The following is a 25,711-nucleotide window of genomic DNA, read 5'->3' as shown; positions in this document are numbered from 1 at the left end:
GAACATGGTTCCATCTCCTCCTCCAGCTCCTCCTCCTCCTCATCCTCCTCATCCTCCAGAACTGTGCCCCTGCTGGACAATTGCGTCCCTGGCGTTTGCGTGTGCAGGAACCCACCCTCGGAGCCCCTTGCGAATGACTGCCCTGAAAGCCTTGGAAATGTTACCTCTTCATCCTCCTCCTCCTCCTCATCCTGTGCCACATCCTCTTCCATCATCGCCCGAATTGTTTTTTCAAGGAGGCATAGAAGTGGGATAGTTAAGCTGAGAACGGCGTCATTGCCACTGGCCATGTTGGTGGAGTACTCAAAACAGCGCAACAAGGCACACAGGTCTCGCATGGAGGCCCAGTTAAATTAAATAGCGGAATAGAAAATATGATCCAAAAAAAGTGTATGTATATCACACGTACACAACCACACTGGGCCCCAATTACTATTGTTTGTACCCCTAAAAGGCTAGATGAGGAGTAGGGGGAGTATGGAACAGGCAGCACCCTCAAACCTTCAGAAGTATGAGATGAACCCCAACAACTTGGAAAGGTGGATCTCTCTCACACGTACCAACACAGACTATCCCCCAATTTAACTGATCCCCAAAGGTTTTTGATTAAATAGCGGAATAGAAAATATGATCCAAAAAAAGTGTATGTATATCACACGTACACAACCACACTAGGCCCCAATTACTATTGTTTGTACCCCTAAAAGGCTAGATGAGGAGTAGGGGGGGTATGGAACAGGCAGCACCCTCAAACCTTCAGAAGTATGAGATGAACCCCAACAACTTGGAAAGGTGGATCTCTCTCACACGTACCAACACAGACTATCCCCCAATTTAACTGATCCCCAAAGGTTTTTGATTAAATAGCGGAATAGAAAATATGATCCAAAAAAAGTGTATGTATATCACACGTACACAACCACACTAGGCCCCAATTACTATTGTTTGTACCCCTAAAAGGCTAGATGAGGAGTAGGGGGGGTATGGAACAGGCAGCACCCTCAAACCTTCAGAAGTATGAGATGAACCCCAAAAACTTGGAAAGGTGGATCTCTCTCACACGTACCAACACAGACTATCCCCCAATTTAACTGATCCCCAAAGGTTTTTGATTAAATAGCGGAATAGAAAATATGATCCAAAAAAAGTGTATGTATATCACACGTACACAACCACACTAGGCCCCAATTACTATTGTTTGTACCCCTAAAAGGCTAGATGAGGAGTAGGGGGGGTATGGAACAGGCAGCACCCTCAAACCTTCAGAAGTATGAGATGAACCCCAACAACTTGGAAAGGTGGATCTCTCTCACACGTACCAACACAGACTATCCCCCAATTTAACTGATCCCCAAAGGTTTTTGATTAAATAGCGGAATAGAAAATATGATCCAAAAAAAGTGTAAGTATATCACACGTACACAACCACACTAGGCCCCAATTACTATTGTTTGTACCCCTAAAAGGCTAGATGAGGAGTAGGGGGGGTATGGAACAGGCAGCACCCTCAAACCTTCAGAAGTATGAGATGAACCCCAACAACTTGGAAAGGTGGATCTCTCTCACACGTACCAACACAGACTATCCCCCAATTTAACTGATCCCCAAAGGTTTTTGATTAAATAGCGGAATAGAAAATATGATCCAAAAAAAGTGTATGTATATCACACGTACACAACCACACTGGGCCCCAATTACTATTGTTTGTACCCCTAAAAGGCTAGATGAGGAGTAGGGGGAGTATGGAACAGGCAGCACCCTCAAACCTTCAGAAGTATGAGATGAACCCCAACAACTTGGAAAGGTGGATCTCTCTCACACGTACCAACACAGACTATCCCCCAATTTAACTGATCCCCAAAGGTTTTTGATTAAATAGCGGAATAGAAAATATGATCCAAAAAAAGTGTATGTATATCACACGTACACAACCACACTAGGCCCCAATTACTATTGTTTGTACCCCTAAAAGGCTAGATGAGGAGTAGGGGGGGTATGGAACAGGCAGCACCCTCAAACCTTCAGAAGTATGAGATGAACCCCAACAACTTGGAAAGGTGGATCTCTCTCACACGTACCAACACAGACTATCCCCCAATTTAACTGATCCCCAAAGGTTTTTGATTAAATAGCGGAATAGAAAATATGATCCAAAAAAAGTGTATGTATATCACACGTACACAACCACACTAGGCCCCAATTACTATTGTTTGTACCCCTAAAAGGCTAGGAGTAGGGGGAGTATGGAACAGGCAGCACCCTCAAACCTTCAGAAGTATGAGATGAACCCCAACAACTTGGAAAGGTGGATCTCTCTCACACGTACCAACACAGACTATCCCCCAATTTAACTGATCCCCAAAGGTTTTTGATTAAATAGCGGAATAGAAAATATGATCCAAAAAAAGTGTATGTATATCACACGTACACAACCACACTAGGCCCCAATTACTATTGTTTGTACCCCTAAAAGGCTAGATGAGGAGTAGGGGGAGTATGGAACAGGCAGCACCCTCAAATCTTCAGAAGTATGAGATTGTGTTCACTGTACCCCACAAAGATTGAGTTCACTGCACCCCACAATGATTGTGTTCACTGCACCCCACAAAGATTGTGTTCACTGCACCTCACAAAGATTGTGTTCACTGTACCCCCCAAAGATTGTGTTCACTGCACCCCACAAAGATTCTGTTCACTGTACCCCACAAAGATTGTGTTCACTGCACCCTAAAAGGATGTTGTTCACTGCACCCCACAAAGATTGTGTTCACTGCACCCTAAAAGGATGTTGTTCACTGCACCCCAAAAAGATTGTGTTCACTGTACCCCCCCAAAGATTGTGTTCACTGCACCCCACAAAGATTGTGTTCACTGCACCCCAAAAAGATTGTGTTCACTGTACCCCCCAAAGATTGTGTTCACTGCACCCCAAAAAGATTGTGTTCACTGTACCCCCCAAAGATTGTGTTCACTGCACCCCACAAAGATTCTGTTCACTGTACCCCACAAAGATTGTGTTCACTGCACCCCAAAAAGATTGTGTTCACTGTACCCCCCCAAAGATTGTGTTCACTGCACCCCACAAAGATTCTGTTCACTGCACCCCACAAAGGATTTTGTTCACTGCACCCCAAAAAGATTGTGTTCACTGCACCCCAAAAAGGATTTTGATCACTGCACCCCAAAAAGGATGTTGTTCACTGCACCCCAAAAATGATTTTGTTCACTCCACCCCAAAAAGATTGTGTTCACTGCACCCCACAAAGATTGTGTTCACTGCACCCCAAAAAGATTGTGTTCACTGTACCCCCCAAAGATTGTGTTCACTGCACCCCACAAAGATTCTGTTCACTGTACCCCACAAAGATTGTGTTCACTGCACCCCAAAAAGATTGTGTTCACTGCACCCCAAAAAGGATGTTGTTCACTGCACCCCAAAAAGGATGTTGTTCACTCCACCCCAAAAAGATTGTGTTCACTGCACCCCACAAAGATTGTGTTCACTGCACCCCAAAAAGATTGTGTTCACTGCACCCCAAAAATGATTTTGTTGACTGCACCCCAAAAAGGATTTTGTTCACTGCACCCCAAAAAGGATGTTGTTCACTCCACCCCAAAAAGATTGTGTTCACTGCACCCCAAAAAGATTGTGTTCACTGCACCCCACAAAGGATTTTGTTCACTGCACCCCAAAAAGATTGTGTTCACTGCACCCCAAAAAGGATGTTGTTCACTGCACCCCAAAAAGGATTTTGTTCACTGCACCCCAAAAAGATTGTGTTCACTGCACCCCACAAAGGATTTTGTTCACTGCACCCCACAAAGATTGTGTTCACTGCACACCAAAAAGGATTGTGTTCACTGCACCCCAAAAAGATTTTGTTCACTGCACCCCAAAAAGATTGTGTTCACTGCAGCCCAAAAAGATTGTGTTCACTGCAGCCCAAAAAGATTGTGTTCACTGCAGCCCAAAAAGATTGTGTTCACTGCAGCCCAAAAAGATTGTGTTCACTGCAGCTCACACACAGAAAAATGGATGTGGATCACTGACACCTGCCTATCTCCAATCCCACACCACACAGCAATATCGATTGTAGTTTGTAGAACACAGTTTCCCTAAAATTCAGCAGACTCTGTCCCTAACAGGATTGAGAAGAGATCGTAGATCAGGATTGAGTGCAGATTCACCCCACCCCCCACACAGCAATATCGATTGTAGTTTGTAGAAGACACTGACCCTATAATTCAGCAGACTCTATCCCTAAAATGCCTACAACTCGCCCTGCCTAAACACTCCGACCTGTCCCTCAATTCTATCCGGACACAAATGTTTTTTTCCTGCCTATCTTTCCCTAATCAGCAGCCAGCACATTGATGTGTGCTCTGTCCCTTAGCTAAGCAGCAGAATGACGCTACTGCGGCGGCTGCCTCGAACTTATAAAGACTTGGTCACATGCTTCAGACGGCCAATCACAGCTACTAAGACATTTGCAGGCATGGCTGGGATGGCTTAAGGCACACCAGTTAAACGATTGTTGATTGGCTGTTGAAAGCCCGCCATGAAAAGAGCGCCAAAGCATGCAAAACCCGGAAATAAAACGACCGAACACGGATTTTTACCCGAACATACAGTAAAGTGTCCGTGTCCGTGTTCGGGTAAAAAAAATCCAATTATTCGGTACGAACACGAATAATACAGTCCGTGTTCGCTCAACACTAGTCAACGCGTTTTGCATGCGTGACACACGCTTCATCAGGACCAAACTGACTAAATCAGTCCTTTTCATTTGCCTGTTTGGTAACCTGTGAATAGCTTGGGTCCAAGTTGAAATCATGGTTGACTCTGGCATTCCTAGCTGCCACATGTTACCCTCACAAAGACATTGCTGTGAAAAGACCATGTTTATGCATCTTCCATTATTCTGTACTGTATGCAAGATTGTTACCACCCAGAACCTGTTTTGTATTACTGATTTTATGTTATCACTGGATTAGTACACTAAAAGTTAATATTACTTCCTGTATGATTATTCAGCTGATTACCTATTCTGTTACAACACTTTCATTTCAGTAACTGGTTCCATAAGAAATCCTAAATTATTAATGAAATTCTGATATTGTAGCTTGAATTTATTTTACATTTCTAAGTAATATATCAAACATCTAAAAGTAAAAATGATACTTCTGCATCTGAAGCTGAAGCTCCAAGAATCATTAATCACCATATATACAGGAAATACACTTTCGTATGCAAGGGACCTGCAAATACCATCTATTTTTCCTTGCAGCCCATTTAGTGACCTTGGTACTTATTACTGTAAAATAATTTGCAGTTTTTAATGTGTTGAAGTTCCTGTCCAATTCCGACCTAGGATTCCACCTTCATGAATTGGATTGTTTCCCAGTATTTGTATGGGCTTCCCAGAGCTCTAGTTTATTAACCATAATCTAAAACATAATCTGTGAATTTTATTGTCTTTCCTCAAGATTGACCATAGCGCCTGTTAATTTACTAAAAGAATAGAGCATGTTTACTTTGCAAAGTCAATCTTCATTAAAGTGTTACTAAACCTACAACAGTGATATCAGCCTGTATATGCAGTAAAGCATACTTGTTATATTCACTGTGGAATATAAGGGGTTAATCCTCTGCACTGTGCAAAAGAGCTGTTTGATCCTGTCTTCTCTGATCATCCCCTTCTTCCAGAGTCCCCAATATATTTCCTGATAATACAGAACCAGGAGACAGGCTGCACATGCTCAGTTTGGTGTGTATTGCTAGAGAGATTTTCTTTTTCTTGGGAGAGTGCATGTGATCAATTAGCACTGTCCAAATAGAGGGTCAGGGGTCCTGCATCCTGATAGGACCATCAGAGCAGAAAAAAAACTTCTCCTACAAGCTTTAACCAGACACTGATAGAAGTAACAAGACTGCTATATACTGCTGATGAGAAAAGGTATTTAGCAGTTTATATTTACTAAAATAATTGCATTTCCATGTTCTGTGTACTGTGGGAGATCAGATATAGTGAATGCAGGCTCCTGGTTTAGTAACACTTTAAGCTTAATGAATGAGTTGAAGCTGTGTTCACTTTTATCATCCAATCAGGTGCAAACAAAAACTTTTTTTTTTATTTTTTTTATTTCTCTTGCATTGGATTGGGCTTTCATAGTATATAAACCTGTACCTTATTTACCAAGCAAAATGAGTATAGACTTTTGAAAGTGAACTACCACTATTCATATAGTGATTGAACCCCTATGTGTCTGAAATAAATGGATAGGAAATAAGATTGTATGCTCCTGTAGAGACAAGAAATAAACTACTAAACTGTATATGTAAGATTCTGTAGAATATGAACACATACAGTCTTTCTGGTTATAAAACTCCCTATAAAATTTACAATCTGGTTGTACATTATTTGTGCAGTCTCCTTTACAAAACTTTGTAATACGAGGACCTACCCAAGCCATCAATTCAGTTTGTATCCAATCAGGTATGCTTTTGCTCTACATAATTGTTACAATCAGACTGTTACATGTGGTCAGCTCAATGCATTTCATATATGAAACCATGACCTATTGCTAGACTCTCACCAGCCCAATTACAATTTAAATGTCATCTAATTTTTGTGGGTACGATGGGTGCCATAGGATGGTGGCGTGAAGAAGTCACAATAATATTAGTACTATTGCGGTGCAGTAGACCTTATGTATGTGGTACCTCATGCAGATCAGCAGTGATAAGCCAGTACAAAAATACTGTTTATTACAGTCTCAAACAGATTTGCCCTCCCCCTGTTGTTTGCCTATCAGAAAAATACTGAAAACATTGTGATTATTAAATTAGGAAAGTAAATGCTAATTTTCCACTGTAGTAGACAAATAAATAGCAGCCACTTTCTCAAATAGGTCTGACAACGTGGCTCTGTATATTTTTTCTGTCTCTGCTGGAAACCAATACTTTGTATGAACCATTTGCTGCATTTTTTTTACTATTTCATAAAAGAGCAGTCAACTTCTGGAGTTATGAAAATAAACAACTTTGGTGCACGCACCTGCTATATCCATTGTTCCAGAGAAGGAGATGTTGCTAGGAATCCTTTGAGCAGTGAGCAATAAAGGTTGGAGCTCGTGTCTGCACTGGCAACCAACGTAAGGAGCCAATTTTCTTGCTGACATCCAATCATCTGTGCGATTTTTTTTTTTTTGCGCTATAAACAAAAAAAAAAGAGCGACAATTCTGGAAAAGAAAAACAATATTTTTCACATTCTGCTATATGACATTCTCAAAAAATAAATTTTAAATCAAAGTTTTTTAACAATTTAGACCAATTTGTTTTCTGCTATAAGTGTATTTTGATTGGTTTGCGCAAAAGTTATCGCATCTACTAACTAGGGGAAAGATTTATGTCATTTTTATTGTTTTTTTTTTTTACTAGTAATGGCGGCAATCTGCGATTTTTTTTGCGGGACTGCGACATTGCGGTGGATAGATCGGACCCCTGACTGAGAGTAATCAGTGCAAAAAATATGCACTGTTACTGTAATAATGACATTGGCAGGGAAGGGGTTAACATTATGGGTGATCAAGGGGTTAAATGTGAGCCTAGGGGAGTGATTCTAACTGTGGGGGGGCGTGGCTTCTGAAATGGCCATAGAGACATATAGAAGGATCACATGGGCTCTATGTGTTTACAACAGCTGACCGTTCTCTCTCAGCGGGGAACGATCGTGGGTGTCAGGCGGCAATTAGAGCCGTCTGCCCGCTGCATCGGCTTCCCCGCTGATGAGCAGGGGCGGGAGCGCCCCGGCGGCGGTGCGCGCTCACCCCCTAGCCGCCTGAGAGCGAGCGCCGTACAAGTACGCCGATTCACTTGGGAGCAGCTGCCTGCCGCAGTACATCTGCGGCGGGCGATCGTAAAGAGGTTAATCTCCTCTTCTCAAGAGAGAATAACTTCAGTTCCTCTGATATTTTCTCATAGCTGAGCTCCTCCATGCCTCTTATCAGTTTGGTTGCCCTTCTCTGCACTTTCTCCAGTTCCCCATTATCCTTTTTGAGAACTGGTGCCCAAAACTGAACTGCATATTCCAGATGAGGTCTTACTAATGATTTGTACAGGGGGAAAATGATATCTCTCTCTCTGGAGTCCATACCTCTCCTAATACAAGACAGGACTTTGCTTGCTTTGGAAACCGCAGCTTGACATTGCATGCTATTATTAAGCTTATGATCCACCAGAACACCCAAATCCTTCTCCGCTATGGATTCCCCCAGTTTTACTCCACCTAGTATGTAAGATGCTTGCATATTCTTACCCCCCAAGTGCATAATTTTACATTTATCAACATTAAACCTAATTTGCCACATAGGTTGAGAAAGGCTGGTTTATAAGAATACAGGTTTGCACATTTATATTGTCATTTGTTTTCCAATGTATAAACATTTACTGACATTTCACATTTTCAAAAGAGCATATAAAAGTTCTATAGTGAATTAAAAAAATAATTTTTTTACAGGAAAAATCTGCCTGCTATTTTGGTAATCATAAAATCTATAGGAATGGGATTCCATCTGCCAGTGCGTGGTATTCGCTCACTATCACCTGTAAGTATTATGACATATTGAAACTATTAATCTGATTATGCTCGTGTTTACTGTATATAGAAAAACCTTTACACCAGTAAGCTGTTTTTTGGATTGTATATGCCAACCCCTAGGGCATCTTTCTCCCTTGAGGAAGCAGCCCTATACACTGTTCTTCATTTGGGTAATACCTCTTAAGTGCTAAGAAAATGGGATACATTATCTTGGGTTTACCTGGCTGGAAATGAATACTCAAACTTGTCATATTATTTACTTCCAAACTGAAATATTACAACTTATTAAAATTAATAATGAATGTTGTAAAGCAAGAACATATATATTTACAGCTTCCCTGAAGTGGTAAACTGTGAGTAGTTGCTAGTGCTACTGAGCAAGAGTCAAATAGGACCAGCCTGATCTAAAGGTCTGTAGTTGTATTTAAATATTTTCAAAATGGGTTTAGGGGATTCAAATAGGGGCTTCCTTCCAAAATTAAACTCTAAAACTGTTCCAGGTATGCAACTTAGATATCTGTCATTATCTTTACAAATGTTCGTGCACAGTACCGCATATTTGCTAACTACCAAATTAAACTTGGCAAATATTCCTATCATGAAAAGGTTGGTATCTGGTAACTGATCTAATATCATTGCCCATATATTTAAGATTAGTGCCTGGTTTTGTTGTATAATAAAATCATCTATAACAGATTTAAATAAAAACAGAAATGGCAATGAGTATTAAGATGCAATATGAGACGATAGCTATATAAACTAATGCTTTTCAGTCTTGCAGGCCAAAGTGAAGTCAAGAACATGCACATCACTATAAAAAGAATATTGTAATACCAACCTAATGTGGGATCTTTTACAATTGTATTTAAAAAAAATAATATAACAACAGTGACTACACTTACATTAAAAAGTTTGCAAACTTGACAAGGACAAGATGTAAGAGTAGGTGACTGCATGTGGCCAGTGGCGGGGTCACAAATTGTGCGCAAACCTCACTCTGACATAGCCGTTAACCTGTGATGAGTGGAGAAGCCTTTTGCAGCAGCCTTGCCTCTAAATATCTAATCTAGCTCTGGGTAGTTATAACTAGAAAATGAAAAAGTACACATGTTCAGGGAAACTGACAGAACAATAACTCCAAGGCATACCTGCTTTCAATTTATTCATTGACATACACTATATTGTCAATAGTATTGGGACACGCATATCAACTTTATTGGCATCCCAGTCATAGTCTGTAGGGTTCAATATTGAGTTGGCCAACCCTTTACAGGTGTTTTATCAGGTTGAAGTCAGGACTCTGTGCAAGCCAGTCAAGTTCTTCCACCCCATACTCACTCATCCATGTTTTTGTGGACCTGGCTTTGTTCACTTCTCCAAATTTCAAATCATTTGGTGGGGGGGGGGGTTATGGTGTGGGGTTGTTTTTCAGGGGTTGGGCTTGGCCCCTTAGTTCCAGTGAAGGGAACTCTTAAGGCTTTGGCATACCAAGACGTTTTGGACAATTTCATACTCCCAACGTTTTTTGGGGATGGCCCCTTTCAGTTCCAACATGACAAAGCATTAAATGTCCATAAAGACATGAATGAGCGAGTTTGGGGTAGAAAAAATTGATTTGCCTGCACAGAGTCCTGACCTCAAGCCAATAGAACACCTTTGGGATGAATTAGAGTGGAGACTGCGAGCCAGGCCTTCTTGTCCAGTATCAGTGCCTGACCTCACAAGTGCACTTCTGGAAGAATGGTCAAACATTCCCATAGACACACTCCTAAACCTTTTTAACAGCTTTCCCAGAAGAGTTGAAGTTCTTATAGCTGCAAAGGTGGGCCAACTCAATATTGAACCCTATGGACTAAGACTGGGATGCCGTTAAAGTTCATATGCGTGTGAAGGCAAGTGTCGCAATACTTTTGACAATATAGTGTATATACTGTATATGCCCAAAATGGGAACATAGACAGCTTAGAGTTAGGGGACCACACTTTGCAGAGGTACCTTGATGTGCAAGTGTAATTACCAAAAAAAATCTGTGTTTTAAGCCTGAGATCTTAAAGACTATTAATCCAAGATGTCCTCAGAAAACACAGCAACATCGGTGATACACGCAAAGTTTTATTTACCTTTGCATGCATCACTGATGTTGCTGTGTTTTGTGCATGTGATGAGGAGCTCTGGTCCGTGTCATTACTAGCAAAAACAATAAAAAAATAGAAAGTCCAAAAAAAAAAAGTCCATAAATCTATCCCATAGTTTGTAGACACTATACTTTTGCGCAAACCAATCAATATAAAATTATTGGGGTTTTTTTTTTTTTTTTTTACTAAAAATATGTAACAGAATACATACTGGCCTAAATTGATGAGGAATTTTTTTTATGGGTATGTTTTATAGCAGAAAATAAAAAATATTGTTTTTCCTCATAGCTGAGCTCCTCCGTGCCTCTTATCAGTTTGGTTGCCCTTCTCTGAACTCTTTCTCCAGTTCCCTCATATCCTTTTTAAGAACTGGTGCCCAAAACTGTACTGCATATTCCAGATGAGGTCTTACTAATGATTTGTACAGGGGCAAAATGATATCTCTCGCTCTGCAGTCCATACCTCTCTTAATACAAGACAGGACTTTGCTTGCTTTGGAAACCGCAGCTTGGCCTTGCATCCTATTATTAACCTTATGATCTACCAGAAACACCCAGATCCTTCTCCGCTATGGATTCTCCCAGTTGTACTCCAACTAGTATGTACGATGTATGCATATTCTTAGCCCCCAAGTGCATAACTTTACATTTATCAACATTAAACCTCATTTGCCACATAGGTTGAGAAAGACTGGTATATAAGAATACAGGTTTGCACATTTATATTGTCGTTTGTTTTCCAAATGTATAAACTTTTACTGACATTTCACATTTTTAAAAGAGCATATAAAAGTTCTATAGTGAATTATAAAAATTATTTTTTTTGCAGGAAAAATCTGCCTGCTATTTTGGTAATCATAAAATCTATAGGCATGGGCTTCCATCTGCCAGTGCGTGGTATTCGCTCACTATCACCTGTATTGTAATATTGTTTTTTTTTCCAAAATTGTGGGTCTTTTTTTGTTTATATTGCAAAAAATAAAAACTGCAGAGGTGATCAAATACCACCAAAAGAAAGCTTGATTTGTGGGAAAAAAGGACATTTTGAGGACATCTACCAAAGTAGAATTGTCAAGCAATCTGAATAAAAATTGATATATAGGGACGTATTTATCGGTTTCTTGTAAAGAAAATTTTGTGCTAAGTCTCGTGTTTTACATCAGTTTTCAGTAGTATGGCCACACAAAACTACTAAGGTCTTTTATCTGATTGGTGGCACTGGCCTAAACCAGACTATTGCTCAGTTTATATAATTTTATATTATTAAAAGCTCCAAAAAGTTAACTGAGAACATCAGTGTTTTATCTAAACATCTCTAGTTCTGACATTTTGCTGCAGATAATAGAAACCATGAATTGCCCCACATCTAAATCCTATACATTATCATGTTTTTGTACATTTCAATATAACATATATGTCTGCTTTACAAGTCAGTAGTAATCAAATCCATATGCTTTACCTTAGCACAGTGCCCAAACATTAGTCAAACTTGCTAGCATTTCTACAGTCATGTCTATTCCAATACTGGCCCTTATGAGCGAAAGGGTACACTTGACAGTAGAGTCATCACCTGAAAATAAAATAATTGCTGTGTATTGCGCAGCTAGCTTTAGTTTTATAACATTACTGCATAACTCTCCCCATATGTGTAGCACTGGCTGTGGTCCATGTGGACTCAGAAAGCTCACATAACACATCCAAGGTGACTTGCAAACACATTCCCGACACTGTCTGCTCCATATGACCAAACAACCGCACAGTAAACACACCAGATTTTCCTCTATTGTGCTGAACTACATCAGTTTAAACAGTGCAGGCTGTTTGTCTGCTGAATAACAAGTTAAGGGAAGTTTCATGTTAGACTTTCTATTTGGATACTAACCATGTATTTATTGGCAGTAGCTCATACTTGACTATAATGATAATTAGGTATGTTGAGCGAAGATACTATCAACAAGAGCCCATGGTTCTAAAATAAATGCATATGTAATATTGTCCATCATGTGAAGGACCTGCTGTGATAGTGTGTTACTTTGACATCATAAGAACAGATACGTAAAATATTGTATGCACAGATTAAGGACAAATGAGGTAAATCCAGTTGAAGTGCATATGTTTATAATGTATAGGCATATTCAATTGCAACACAAAAATGTGTGTTTAGCTTGTGGTTAACTCTTGGTTTCAAATCATCTTTTTGAAGATTGTAAAGGAAATCTAGTGCATTTAGAGTGTTTAACCACTTTACCACCGGAGGATTTTGCTGTCTTACGTCCAGGCCACTTTTTGCGATTCGGCACTGTGCGACTTTAACTGACAATTGCGCGGTCGTGCAACACCGTACCCAAACGAAATTTATGTCCTTTTTTTCCCACAAACATAGCTTTCTTTTGGTGGTATTTGATCACCTGTGCGATTTTTACTTTTTGCGCTATAAACAAAAAAAGAGCATTTATTTTGAAAAAATAACAATATTTTTAACATTTTTTTATATGAAATTCCCCCCCCCCCCCCCAAAAAATGTAAAAATCTAATTTTTTTTAATTTTTGGCCAATTTGTTTTCTGCTACCTATGTTTGGTAAAAAAAATCACGATAAGCGTATTTTGATTGGTTTGCGCAAAAGTTATTGCGTTTACTAACTAAGGGAAAGATTTCTGTCATTTTTGGTGGTTTTTTTTAACGCGTAATGGCGGCGATCTGCGATTTTTTTTGCGGGACTGCGACATTGCGGCGGACAGATCGGACCCTTGACTGACATTTTTGACAATTTTGGGGGTACCAGTGACATTACTGCAGTAATCAGTGCTATACATATGCACTGTTACTGTAAAAATGACACTGGCAGGGAAGGGGTTAATTTTATTGGAGAGGGAGGGGTTAATGTATGCCTGGTGCTTACTAACGTGTGGGGGGGGGGGTCACTGAGTGACACAAGGACAGATCGGATGTTCAGCTATGCTGAACACTGCGATCTGTCCCTGCCTGTCACTTCAGAGATCCGCCCGCTTGTGTTTACACAAGCGGGCGGATCTCCTCACTCGATTCCCCGACGATCGGGGAAGAGCGGTGGCGATTGCCGCCGCTCCTCCCCTGGCCCGACTCCCGCTGTGACTGAAAACAGCGGGAGCGCGCCTCCGGCGGCGCGCGAGCGCCGCCTACAGGGGGAGGAGTCCAGCGACGTAGGTCTACATCGCTGGACGGGAACGAGCCACATTGCTGCAGTAGCAGCAATGTGAGCGGGAGTAAAGTAGTTAAAAAATAGCGTAATGCAAATAATAATTTTATATGTGTGTATAATATTTTTTAAGCTGTCTTCTATGTATAGTTAATAAATATGTGTGTCTATGGGACAACTGTATCTTCTTATTACATATATAGGTTGAGTTTCCTACTTAGTTCTGTTGATAAAAAAAAGGGGGCACAATAAGAGCCCACTTGCTTGAGATTGTGGCCACCCTCAGCATAAAAAATTAGTGTAAGGCTTATAGGCATGGTAAAAATATCAGGTTAATAATAGGTTCCTTTAAGTATGGAGCAGGAATTAGCCAATGGGATGCTAGGGAATTTTGTAGGAAGCGGAGGGAGGCTATATAAGGTCAGGGTGGTTTAGCATTCCCCCTTTTGCATCCGAAGAGCACCAGCGGAAGAAGCTCCCCCACCCCCCACCCTTTTCGCAAGCAGCTTTGTGTGGTTGGGTCACCCTGGATTTCTAGGGGGGACGTTGTACTTTCTATGTTAATTTAAGATTACTGTTGCTCGAGTTCTGAAAACTGAGAAATTACAACTTTTGTTCTCATTAAAGTGGTTTTATATGATTAATTTAAATGTTTGGGATGTGTTTCATTTAGATTAAAACCAATAAAGAATGCCGCGGCCTTTTCTTTGCCAAAACTGTGAGTCTAGTCTGGATTACTTTAGTGGTTTTAAGAATGGGGTGTTTGTTTTTTGTGGGAAAGGGTGTGGCTACAATCTCAGTGCTTGCTCCCTCTCAGCGCAAGCCAGTCAATCTATTCTGACTACTCAAATAAAAACCTGTCTATGTGGCTTATCTTGTAGTTGATTTTGTCTCAGTATTCACCTGGGATGCCTCTGTTGGTTAAAGTGATAGTATAATGCCTTTGAGTCAGTTGTATTTTTGTTTTTTTAAAGTGGTTGTAAACCTTTAGGTTATTGTCTTATAAAAATAAAAAACATGCCTATACTTACCTGTTCTGTGCAATAGCTTTGCACAGAGCAGCCCTGCTATTCTTCTTCTGGAGTCCACCGCTGGCACTCCAAGCTGCTCCTCATTCAGTGCCCCCACAGAAAGCTGCTTTCCCTGGAGGCACCTGTGCGTACTGTATGTGGTCAATGACATTGTGTGGGATGTATGCTACTTGTTTACAATTTGAAACAAGCTGGCTGGTTGTGAGAAGCTGTCGTCATTTGGTGGTGGTAGTAATACACAAAATGGCTTACTTCTGGCTGCAGTAGCCGGAAGTTCAGGCAGATGGGCAAACTGACCAAACCATTGCTTGTAACCGCTTTCGGACTCCCCACCGCTTATATACTGCAGCAGGGAGGCCATGTACCTGTACATGATTTTGTGCACGAAATCTGGGGCGCATGCCCCTGGGAGAAATAGACTCAAATGTTTGCATAAAAAATACATTTTATTTTAACATCATTAAAATATATATATATATATATATATATATATATATATATATATATATATATATATATATATATATGTATATAAAATCAGTACAAAAAATAGGTGCAACATCTCCTCATGGTATACTGTACAATATATAACAGGTTCTCTCCTACAACACAAGAGGGAAAGGCTAATGAGAATACCCGTAGTAAATATATATACACAACATGTAGTATGAGATGAGATTCTCTCAGTTCCACGGGTATCTTTGAAAAATGACAGGATCACTTTGCGTTTCGCTTGTAGCTTCTTCAGGGGATCCTGGTCAATACTGGGAGATGTAAATATACAATACATTAATCTTCATATACAATTATCTCAAAACACATGAGTTACAATACAGTAGTACAGCAGAAAAAAAAAAAACACAAACACACACACATATATATATATATATATATATATATACTATAATATAATATATGTGAATATTGGCGGTGTACCTACCTAGCTTCCACAAGGAAGTGGGTTTTGATGGAGCATCTGGAGCCGTAAGATGAATAGAGGGGGAGGGACCCGGATACCCCCGCCCCAGCACAGGGGAGGTCAGAAGGCCCACATACCCCACGGATCTCACTCTTGTGTTCCAAGTAAAGGGGTGTCAACTGGGGGCCAATAACACCTATCATATACAACACATTAATCAGTATATGTGACATCTAGTTGGGAAGATGTAATCGGCCATTGAACACATATCTGTCCCTATAGGTGTATATGTGATGTTGCGTGCAATTCATACATGCACGCGTGCATAAATATTAGGAACAGGAGGAGTAAAGATAGCTTGATCTAAAAGATTTCTCCAGTGTTTCATAAAAAGCAAATAGGTAAAAAACATATGTAAAAAAAACACAGATACAGTGTACTCAGAGTATACTGAGTCACTTTATACATATATATATATATATATATATATATATATATATATATATACATATATAGGGAGAAAAATGGGGGGACTACTCCAGACATTATATATGTAGAGAGTATATGGGTGTGAGTGTAAATCATGAATAAGCACTCACTTGTGAATCGAAAAATATCTCAAAAAATGTTTTATAAATACGTGAACCCAATTGTCCTATATATGAAAGATGGTCCGTCTGATTATTGCTTACTGAGCAAACAGTATTTAGACTTTTCCATTTTAGAAAAATGCCAAAGGTTAGAGCAAATAGGACATTAATGTGCCAGAGTCCCCCCCATCTCAAAATATTGTATACTAACCTGTTGGAAAAAAGAGTGGATCCCCAATGTGTCTCCCCTCTCTCTCCTTGAGAGATCCTAACGGCATCTAGCCTGGAGCCCCATCCTGCTCTCCTATTTCTACAGGGGAGGAAGATGGCCCCCAGCTGGAAAACCCCACCCTCATGCCTGCCCGCTGACTATTTGACGGCGGGTGCGTGGGTGGGTAAGCTTCTGTCTGTGCGCACCCGAGAAGCGGATGCGCATGACCGGAAATAGCGGGGTGGGAGGGCAACGGCTCGGACATATAGTTTCCAGCAGGACCAGCTGTGGCCGGAAGTGACGTGCACGTCTGGCATCTCAACAAAGAAAACGCCAGAATCGGAGCAGTGTTCTCCCGCCACACCAGGGAACATACAACGCCCCCACACCAGCACAAAAACAAAAACAAATTCAAAATAAAATAAAAGAATAAATGCTGTAAAGAAATACAGAAACAATTAAATCATTTTTTTAAAAAATATATCAATATAACAATAACAATTTTAAATTGATTCTGGACTATAACGTTCGATATAGAAAATTTGAAAAAATTGTTCTTAAGAACTGGCCTATATTGAAACAAGACAAGGTTCTGGGTCGAGTGTTACCTTCACGACCTCAATTCATACTGTATATAAGAAAGCACCCTCCTTACGTGGCCGCCTAGCCCCAGGAGTTATTGATCCATCCATTCAGTCAGAAAATAGGTTGTTTTCTTTCTTGACTGGTTTCTATTGCCTGTGGGCGCTGTACTGCCTGCAGACATTCAAAACTCAACATTAAAAAACGTAAAGAGTTTCTGGCCCTGGTGACTAATAAACAATATAAAATACAAGACTTGATTACATGTTCCACTACATGTGTGGTTTACATGTTAGAATGTGGATGTGGTCTACAATATATTGGAAGGACTTCCAGACCCCTCCATGTCCATCTGGGTGAACATGTAAACAACATCAAAAAAGGTCTTAAAACTCATAATGTCTCCAGACATCTCAGGTTATGCCATAATTGAGATCTGAGGGGGCTCAAATTCTGAGGCATTAAAAGAGTTAAAAAACATTCCAGGGGGGGGTCAACTTTATTAGACAATTGAGCCGCAGGGAATCATGTTGGATCTATGAAACTTAAATTTCTGTCCCTGCTGGCTTGAATGTGGATTTTGATTTAAATTGTTTTAGATGAGATCGTGGATTTTTTATATGCCTGTGTTGTGAGGATAACTGTGGATGTACGAATTTCTAGTGACTCTTTTTATTATTCTGGTATTTTTTACAATTTTAATACTTGCATAACATAGTTTATATATATTTTTCCCATAAATGTTTTTTTTATTATTATTTTCATTTTATTTTCGTATTATGTGTTGAATGTTTTAAATGCCTCGGTTAGAATGGATAGACAAATGTGTTGATTTGTTCCTGTCCCGAGGTTTTTTATATTGGATGTTTTGGTTTTTCAACGAGTTCATGGCCGATTGTTATCTGCGGACTCGCAATTATGTAGAGCCCTTTGCTGTGGAAACTTCCTAGCTGTGCGTAGATTGTGTACAGTTTTCTTGGTGATTTCATCACATGGAAAGGCTGTGGACACTTCTTGGCTTTTCTAGGATTGTGTATAGTTAAAAGAGATATAGATATTGCAGCGCTGGTAATAAAATTAAACACGTGTAGTGAAAAATTGTACATATAAATCAATACATGCACATTCAGGTAAAGAAAACGCAAATGTGAAGTGACCTAAATTGATAGTCATAAAAGTCCATATAAACCATAAAAATAATAAAATTCATAGTCCATCAAGTTTGTAAATGTAAATGTAAATTTTATATGGATAAGGTCCATAATAAATCCTCCAAAAGCGCGATGTGCAGATAAGTCCTCTTGAGAATAAAAGGACCGTGATCTTAAGTGAATAACCACCACCAGTGAACCAAGTAAATTGAAGGCTTACTCCAGATATCTAGGGCCCAATAGAGTGTATACTCTTTGGGTCATTCACGCCTAGGGAAAATATAGGTGTCACTATATTGCTTATGCCAGAAATCCTTCAGAAAGGGAAACCACCTCCAAACCAGGCATGTCATCCATATGGTATGATTGGAACAGTAACTTCTGGTGACTACAGCTAGAAATTCTTCCACAAGGGGAGAGAAATTGATGGATGTTGTATATGAAAATAGATGATCACAACACTTGTAGCAGAGCAGACCAGACACGTTTAGTCTAAAAAGACATCATCTGGGGTGTCATGCCACAAGTATTTCTGCTTTATATAACTTTCGGGGGTTGATCCCCACAATTAGATGCCCGTATCCTGTCAGAGATCTTCTCTCCTATGTGTATGGCTGTACTTCCTGATTTCGCCAAAATGGCGGCGAGGCGTGCGTTCCAAGCCTCATTTTGGGTAACATAGCATAATGATGCTAGTTCCTGTGTGTGTTCCAAGCCTCGATGTGGATCCTGACACGGGACCACAGGGAGGAAAAAGAAACAAAGCCTCGTTATGAGGATGTAAAGACAGGAAGAGGCCGATGTTGACACATCCAAGCCTCATTTAGAGAAAACAATTTACAAACCATAAGCTCAAGATCCACCTCTCCTTAACCTATGGCATACCATCAGAAATAGAGAGCAATTTTTTAAATAGAAATATTAAAACTATTAACACAAAAACTGAAAATAAATATATGAACTATATTAGATAAACATTGACTGTGCATCTATGGACAGGCTGCAATAAATAAAAATATAAAAATATAAAAATAATGTGTATTATATGTCCACATAGATATGTATGATTATATATATAAAATGAATAAATATATCCATTGTGAGGTCAACCCCTGAAAGGTACTCAACATCACATACACATAATCAGATATGCAAAATTTGCAAAAAAATATATATATAACCTAAACATAAAATAAAGGCCAACATACAAGAAATAGGTTTAAGCATTGTTAATAAAAGCATTGATGTCCCATTTAATGTTTAACCCATATGGGGAATAAGACCGTAGTTCATAAATCCAAAAGGTTTCAAGACGTGAAACTCCTCTGATTTTCGAACCACCAATCCATGGGGCCACATATCGGTCAATAATTGTAAATTCTGTGCCACGCGGATCCCTATTGGGACATTACCAGTAATGACTGGAGACACTACCCACATATTGTTTTTTGCAGGGGCAGGTTAAAAGATAAACAACACATTTGGTTATATAAGTATCATACTGTGTGATACCATATGTACAGTTGGTAACCGTAGAACTGCAACTTTGTGTTTTAATCCTTCCCCTTGTGTTATATAAGCATGTATTGCATTTTTTGCATGGGTAATAGCCAGACATTTGATGGAAAAAGGACGGCCTGCCTGTGGGATTAATAACATTAGGAGAAATGTTATTTTTTAGTGGTAGCACTCCTCTATAGATAATTTTCACTCTATTAGGTAACAATGGGCCTAGAACACAATAGTTTTTTAAAACGTCCCAGTGTTTGTTGATAATTTGATGTATATGTCTGTGTTGGATGGAGTAGGAAGTAAAGAAAGCCTAATGAAAGCTCCCATCATCCCTATTCTTCGTTCTGGTAGTCAACAGGGACTTTCTATCCACACTGAGCGCATTAGAAATTTCTAGTTCTACTTTATGATCATAGCCCTTAGCAATAAACTCTCTTTCAGAGTTTCGCATTGTTGTAAAAAAGTTGAAGTATCTGAACAGTTCCTTCCCAGATGAAGAAACTGATTCCGGGGGACCGATTGCAACAATTTCTTGTGGTGACAACTCTCTACTGGAATAAAACCGTTGTGATCTGTGGGTTTAAGATCTGTTTTAAAAGAGAAACATCGTTCTTTCAACTCAATTTCCAAATCTAAAAAATGAATATTATAACTAGCTTCATAAGTTAAAACTATACCCCGTTCATTCACGTTAAGCTCATCAAAGGAGGCCTTCAGAGATTCCTCTGTGCCATTCCAAAGAAGGAGGATGTTGTCTATGTATCTGGCCCACAGAACCAATTCGGGGTCTCCATTTTGGCGAGATCAGGAAGTACAGCCATACACACAGGAGAGAAAATCTCTGATGGGATACAGGCATCTGTGGGGATCACCCCCCGAAAGGTATATAAAGAAGCAATACTTGTGGCATGACACCCCACATGATGTATTTTTAAAGAGGAAGTAAAGTCAAAAAAAAAGTCCGAGAAAAAAAAAGCCCTGTAAAGAGAAAGGCATAATGAGCTAGTATGCATCGCATACTAGCTCATTATGTAGTACTTACCTTAAAACGAAGCCCCCGCCGTGCCGCCACCTCAGCGACAGGACGGCGACATGTCCTGCCGTCCCGCTTTCCGGGTTCGCGTCCTCCGGCCATCTGATTGGCCGGAGGCGCGATTACATCACTGAGCTCTGAAGGAACAGCACGGGTGGCCATTCCCTCAGAGCGCCTGCGCCGATGACGTCATCGGCAGTTTGCGCTGTAAATATCTCCTAAACGGTGCAAGTTTGGGAGATATTTATAGCACCTATAGGTAAGCCTTAATATAGGCTTACCTATAGGTAAAAGTTATACAAGAGGGTTTACAACCTCTTTAAATGAAATGTGTCGGGTCTGCTACAAGTGACAAGGACATCAATTTTATTTGGGTACAGCATTGCACAACTTCACAATCGTAGCAACGCAGTGCCGTAATACAAAAAATGGCCTGCTCTGGAGGGGGTAAAACCTTCCTGAGCTGAAGTTGTTATTTTGCCTGTTTGGTGACCTGCGAATAGCTTGGGTCCAGGTTGAAATCATGGTTGACTTTGGCTCGAAGGTCATTCCAAACATGTTACCCTCACAAAGACATTGCTGTGAAAAGACCATGTTTATGCATCTTCCATTATTCTGTACTGTATGCAAGATTTTTACCACCCAGAACCTGTTTTGCATTACTGCTTTTATGCTTGCACTGGATTAGTACACTAAAAGTTAATATTACTTCCTGTATGATTATTCAGCTGATTACCTATTCTGTTACAACACTTTCATTTCAGTATCTGATTTTATAAGAAATCCTACATTATTAATGAACTTCTGATATTGTAGCTTGAATTTCTATTACATTTCTAAAACAATATATCAAAAGTAAAAATGATACTTCTGCATCTGGAGCTGAAACTCCAAGAGTCATTAATCACCATATACAGGAAATACACTTTCATATGCAAGGGACCTGCAAATACCATATATTTTTCCTTGCTGCACATTTAGTGACCTTGGTACTTATTACAGTAAAATAATTTGCAGTTTTTATAGTGTTGAAGTTCCTGTCCAATTCAGGCCTAGGATTCCAATCTTCATTAAAGTGTTACTAAACCTACAACAGTAAAATCAGTGTGTATATGCAGTAAGGCATGCTTGTTATGCTCACTGTGGAATATAAGGGGTTTATCACGGGGTTGCACTGTGTAAAAAGGCTGTTTGTTCTGGTTTTCTCTGATCCTTCCCTTCTTTCACAGTCCCCAATATATTTCCTCATAATACAGAACCAGGGGACAGGCTGCACATGCTCAGTTTGGTGTGTATTGCTAGAGAATTTTATTTTCTTTGGAGGGTGCATATGATCAGCACAGGGCCAATCAGCACTATCCATACAGAGGGGCAGAGGACCATCAATGCAGAATAAAAACTCCTTCTACAAGCTTTAACCAGACACTGATAAAAGTAACAAGACTGCTATATACTGCTGATAGGAAAATGTATTTAGCAGTTAATTTTTACTAAAATAATTGCATTTCCATATCCTGTGTACTGTGGTAGACCAGATACAGGGAATGCAGGGCCCAGTGGTTTGGTAACACTTTAAGCTTAGTGAATGAGTTGAAGCTCTGTTTACTTTTATCATCCAATCAGCTGCAAACTAAAACCTTTTTTTTTTTTTCTTTTGAACATGATTGGGCTTTCATAGTGAAAAAAGCTTTACTTTATTTACCAAGAAACGTGAGCATACACTTTTCAAAGTGAACTACCACTATTCATATAGTAATTGAACCCCTATGTGTATGAAATAAATGGATAGGAAATAAGACTGTATGCTCCTGTAGAGACAAGAACTAAACTACTGAACTGTATATGTAAGATTCTGTAGAATATGAACACATGCAGTACATTGTAGTTCAAAAGCTCTATACAAGTTGCAATCAAGTTGTACATTATTTGTGCAGTCTCCTTTACAAAACTTTGTATTATGAGGGCCCACCCAAATCATCAAAATTCAGTTTGTGTCCAATCAGGTATGATTTTGCTCTACATGGTTGTCAGTACTGTATCTTGGCCTAGGCCAACAAGGCCCAGGCCTAGGGCGGCACTTTGCAGGGGGGGGCAGCAAAAAGCTGCACCTCGCAGGAAAAAAAAAACAGCCTCCTCTCGGCTCCCGCACAAAAAGGGTCCCTGCCGGGTCTTATGGGGCGAATTGGGCTGGGGGGCAGGGTCCAGGAGGCAAATCAGTCTGGCATCCCCATGAAGCGGTCACACTGCTACCTGCCAGTATGATAATACTGGCCGGTCAGGACATTCGGACAGACCGCAGTCTGCCAACTATACTTATTTCAACTGGCCCGACGGCCGCCAATGCTAATAAGTGTGGCACTGCAGCCTAGTGCTCCGCCTACCCCCCTCCGCCCCCAGGTATGGCAGGCATCATGTCAATAATATAATTTCACTTCTTTAAACATCCTTGTCCTTGAGCAAGTATATTTAATTGCATCATATACAATTAAGGCTTTTAATTGTACACAATTTCATTATTATTTTGGCCCTTCTCACCTCATACCTGCTATCATAATATGTCACTGGGTTAGTAAGATTACTCCAATCTTATAAGATATTTGGAGTTGTGTTTGCTGCCACTGATTATTTCACTTATTTATATAATGACTACGGACTTCCTAGTCATTATACAAATAAGTGAAATAATCCTATGATTACAATCAGTGGCAGCAAACAGAAGTTCACAAATCTTGAAAGAAAGGAGTAATCTTAATAATCCAGTGACATAAGGCTGCACTGATATGCTGCACCGATGGGCACTAATATGCTGCTCTGATGGCCACTGATGAGGCGGCAATGGTGGGTACTGATAAACTGCAATGATGGGCACTAATGAAGCTGCACTGATAAGTCAGCACTGATATGCTGCACTGATGAGGCTGAACTTATGGGAACTGATGAGGCTGCCCTGATGGGCACTGATAGACTGTGGTTGTGGTCTGTGGTTTACAGATGACAGGGCGGTCATAAACAGGAAGGTTTGTGGCCTTTACAGGAAGGGGTGGGTCATATTTAAATTAGGGGGTGTACAAGTTTAGTCAGGCCTAGGGCAGCACAAAACCTAAATACACCACTGATAGTTGTTACAATCAGTTGTTACATGTAGTCAGCTCAATGCGTTTCATAAATGAAACCATGACCTATGGCTTGACTCTCACCAGCCCAATTACAATTTAAATGTCATCTCACTTTTGTGGGTACGATGGGTGCCATAGGATGGTGGTGCGAAGAAGTCACAATCATATTAGTACTATTGCAGTGCAGTAGACATTATGTATTTGGTTGAGTGTACACATACCTCATGCAGTTCAGCCCTTTGTTGCTGCCTGTGAGGATGCCAATGTATAGGCATATTTAATTGCAACACAAAAATGTGTTTAGCTTGTGGTTAACTCTTGATTTTAAATCATGTTTTTGAAGATTGTAAAGGTAATCTTGTGCATTCAGAGTGTTTAAAAAATAGCTTAATGCAAATAATTTCATATATGTGTATCATATTTTTTAAGCTGTCTTCTATGTATAGTTAATAGATATGTGTGTCAATGGGACAGCTGTATCTGCTTATTGCATATTCTTCTTCTGGGGTCCCCCGGCTGGTGCTCCAAGCCCCTCATCTTCATCGGGTGTCCCCACAGAAAGCTGCTTTCCCTTGGGGCACCTGTCCCGCTGCTACGTCCATTGACACAGATAGCTGGACTCAGCTTTCGCCTTCCGCTACTGTGTCACAGGATTTGATGGACAGCAGCAGAAGCCAATGGCTCCTGCTGCCATTAATCTGTCCAATGATGACATTGCGCAATCGGGCTCAGGTAAGAAAAAGATGGGATCTGGGGGGAGCTGCAATAAAATGCATTATGGGGAAAACCTTAAGGTTTTAGAACCACTTTAAGGTTTATATTTTAATTTTCGACTATCTATATACAAACTTTGTTTTACAAATTACAAAACAAGACAAAGGGTTCCCAGAGTATTTTGGTAATTGCCCATGTTTTTTTTTTTTTTTAAAAAGATTAATTAAAAAAAAAAAAAAAGCACAGCATCATGGTTTCTTGCTTTGCAACTCCATTAGTCTGACAGAAACCTCAGACTTGGCTGTTAGATGGAGGAGTCGCTGCTTTGATGACTCATTCCAGTTCTGGAAACAACTGGCTTTTTCTGTACAGCTCAGAAATAATCATGCCAATCATGTACAAACGGAACTCAAGTGCCATCTGCATAAGTCACTTTAAAAGTTATTTTCAGGCTAATGTTAAATCCATTTCTTAAAATGGGTATTCATTCAAAAATAAAAGTGTAATAGCTGTTTGAGGCCGATATCAGGAATCAAGGAATTGCTCTACAATTTGTTTTACTGCAATCCTTGGGCTCCTCTTGCCTTCATCCCTACTTTATGACAACTATATATACTTTCTGGGGGATAAGCGATCTTGGAGATGTACTTACAGGAACCAGCACAGGAGTATAATATATTATTATTTATGTATAATATAATAATTTATATATATATATATATATATATATATATATATATATATAGTATCTCACAAAAGTGAGTACACCCCTCACATTTTTGTAAATATTTTATTATATCTTTTCATTGGCCAACGCTACAATGTAAATTAGTGAGTGTACAGCTTGTATAACAGTGAATATTTGCTGTCCCCTCAAAATAACTCAACACACAGTCATTAATGTCTAAGCCACTGGCAACAAAAGTGAGTACACCCCTAA

General features: G+C 39.8%; 1 protein-coding gene across 1 annotated transcript in view; it reads left to right on the top strand.

Moving 5' to 3' along the window:
- The window catches only part of CPED1 (cadherin like and PC-esterase domain containing 1), a 459,182-nt gene that overhangs the window by 420,741 nt on the left and 12,730 nt on the right, over positions 1-25,711 (top strand). The window contains exon 20 of the mRNA XM_082256067.1: positions 8,521-8,608. Within this exon, the coding sequence (XP_082112193.1) occupies positions 8,521-8,608 (88 nt within the window). The remainder of the gene's footprint in view (positions 1-8,520; positions 8,609-25,711) is intronic.

The sequence above is a fragment of the Pelophylax lessonae genome (assembly GCF_965119305.1).
Source record: "Pelophylax lessonae genome assembly, chromosome: 4".
Classification (NCBI taxonomy): domain Eukaryota; kingdom Metazoa; phylum Chordata; class Amphibia; order Anura; family Ranidae; genus Pelophylax; species Pelophylax lessonae.
Note: the sequence above shows the minus strand (reverse complement) of the source record. Positions and strands in the feature narration are given on the sequence as shown.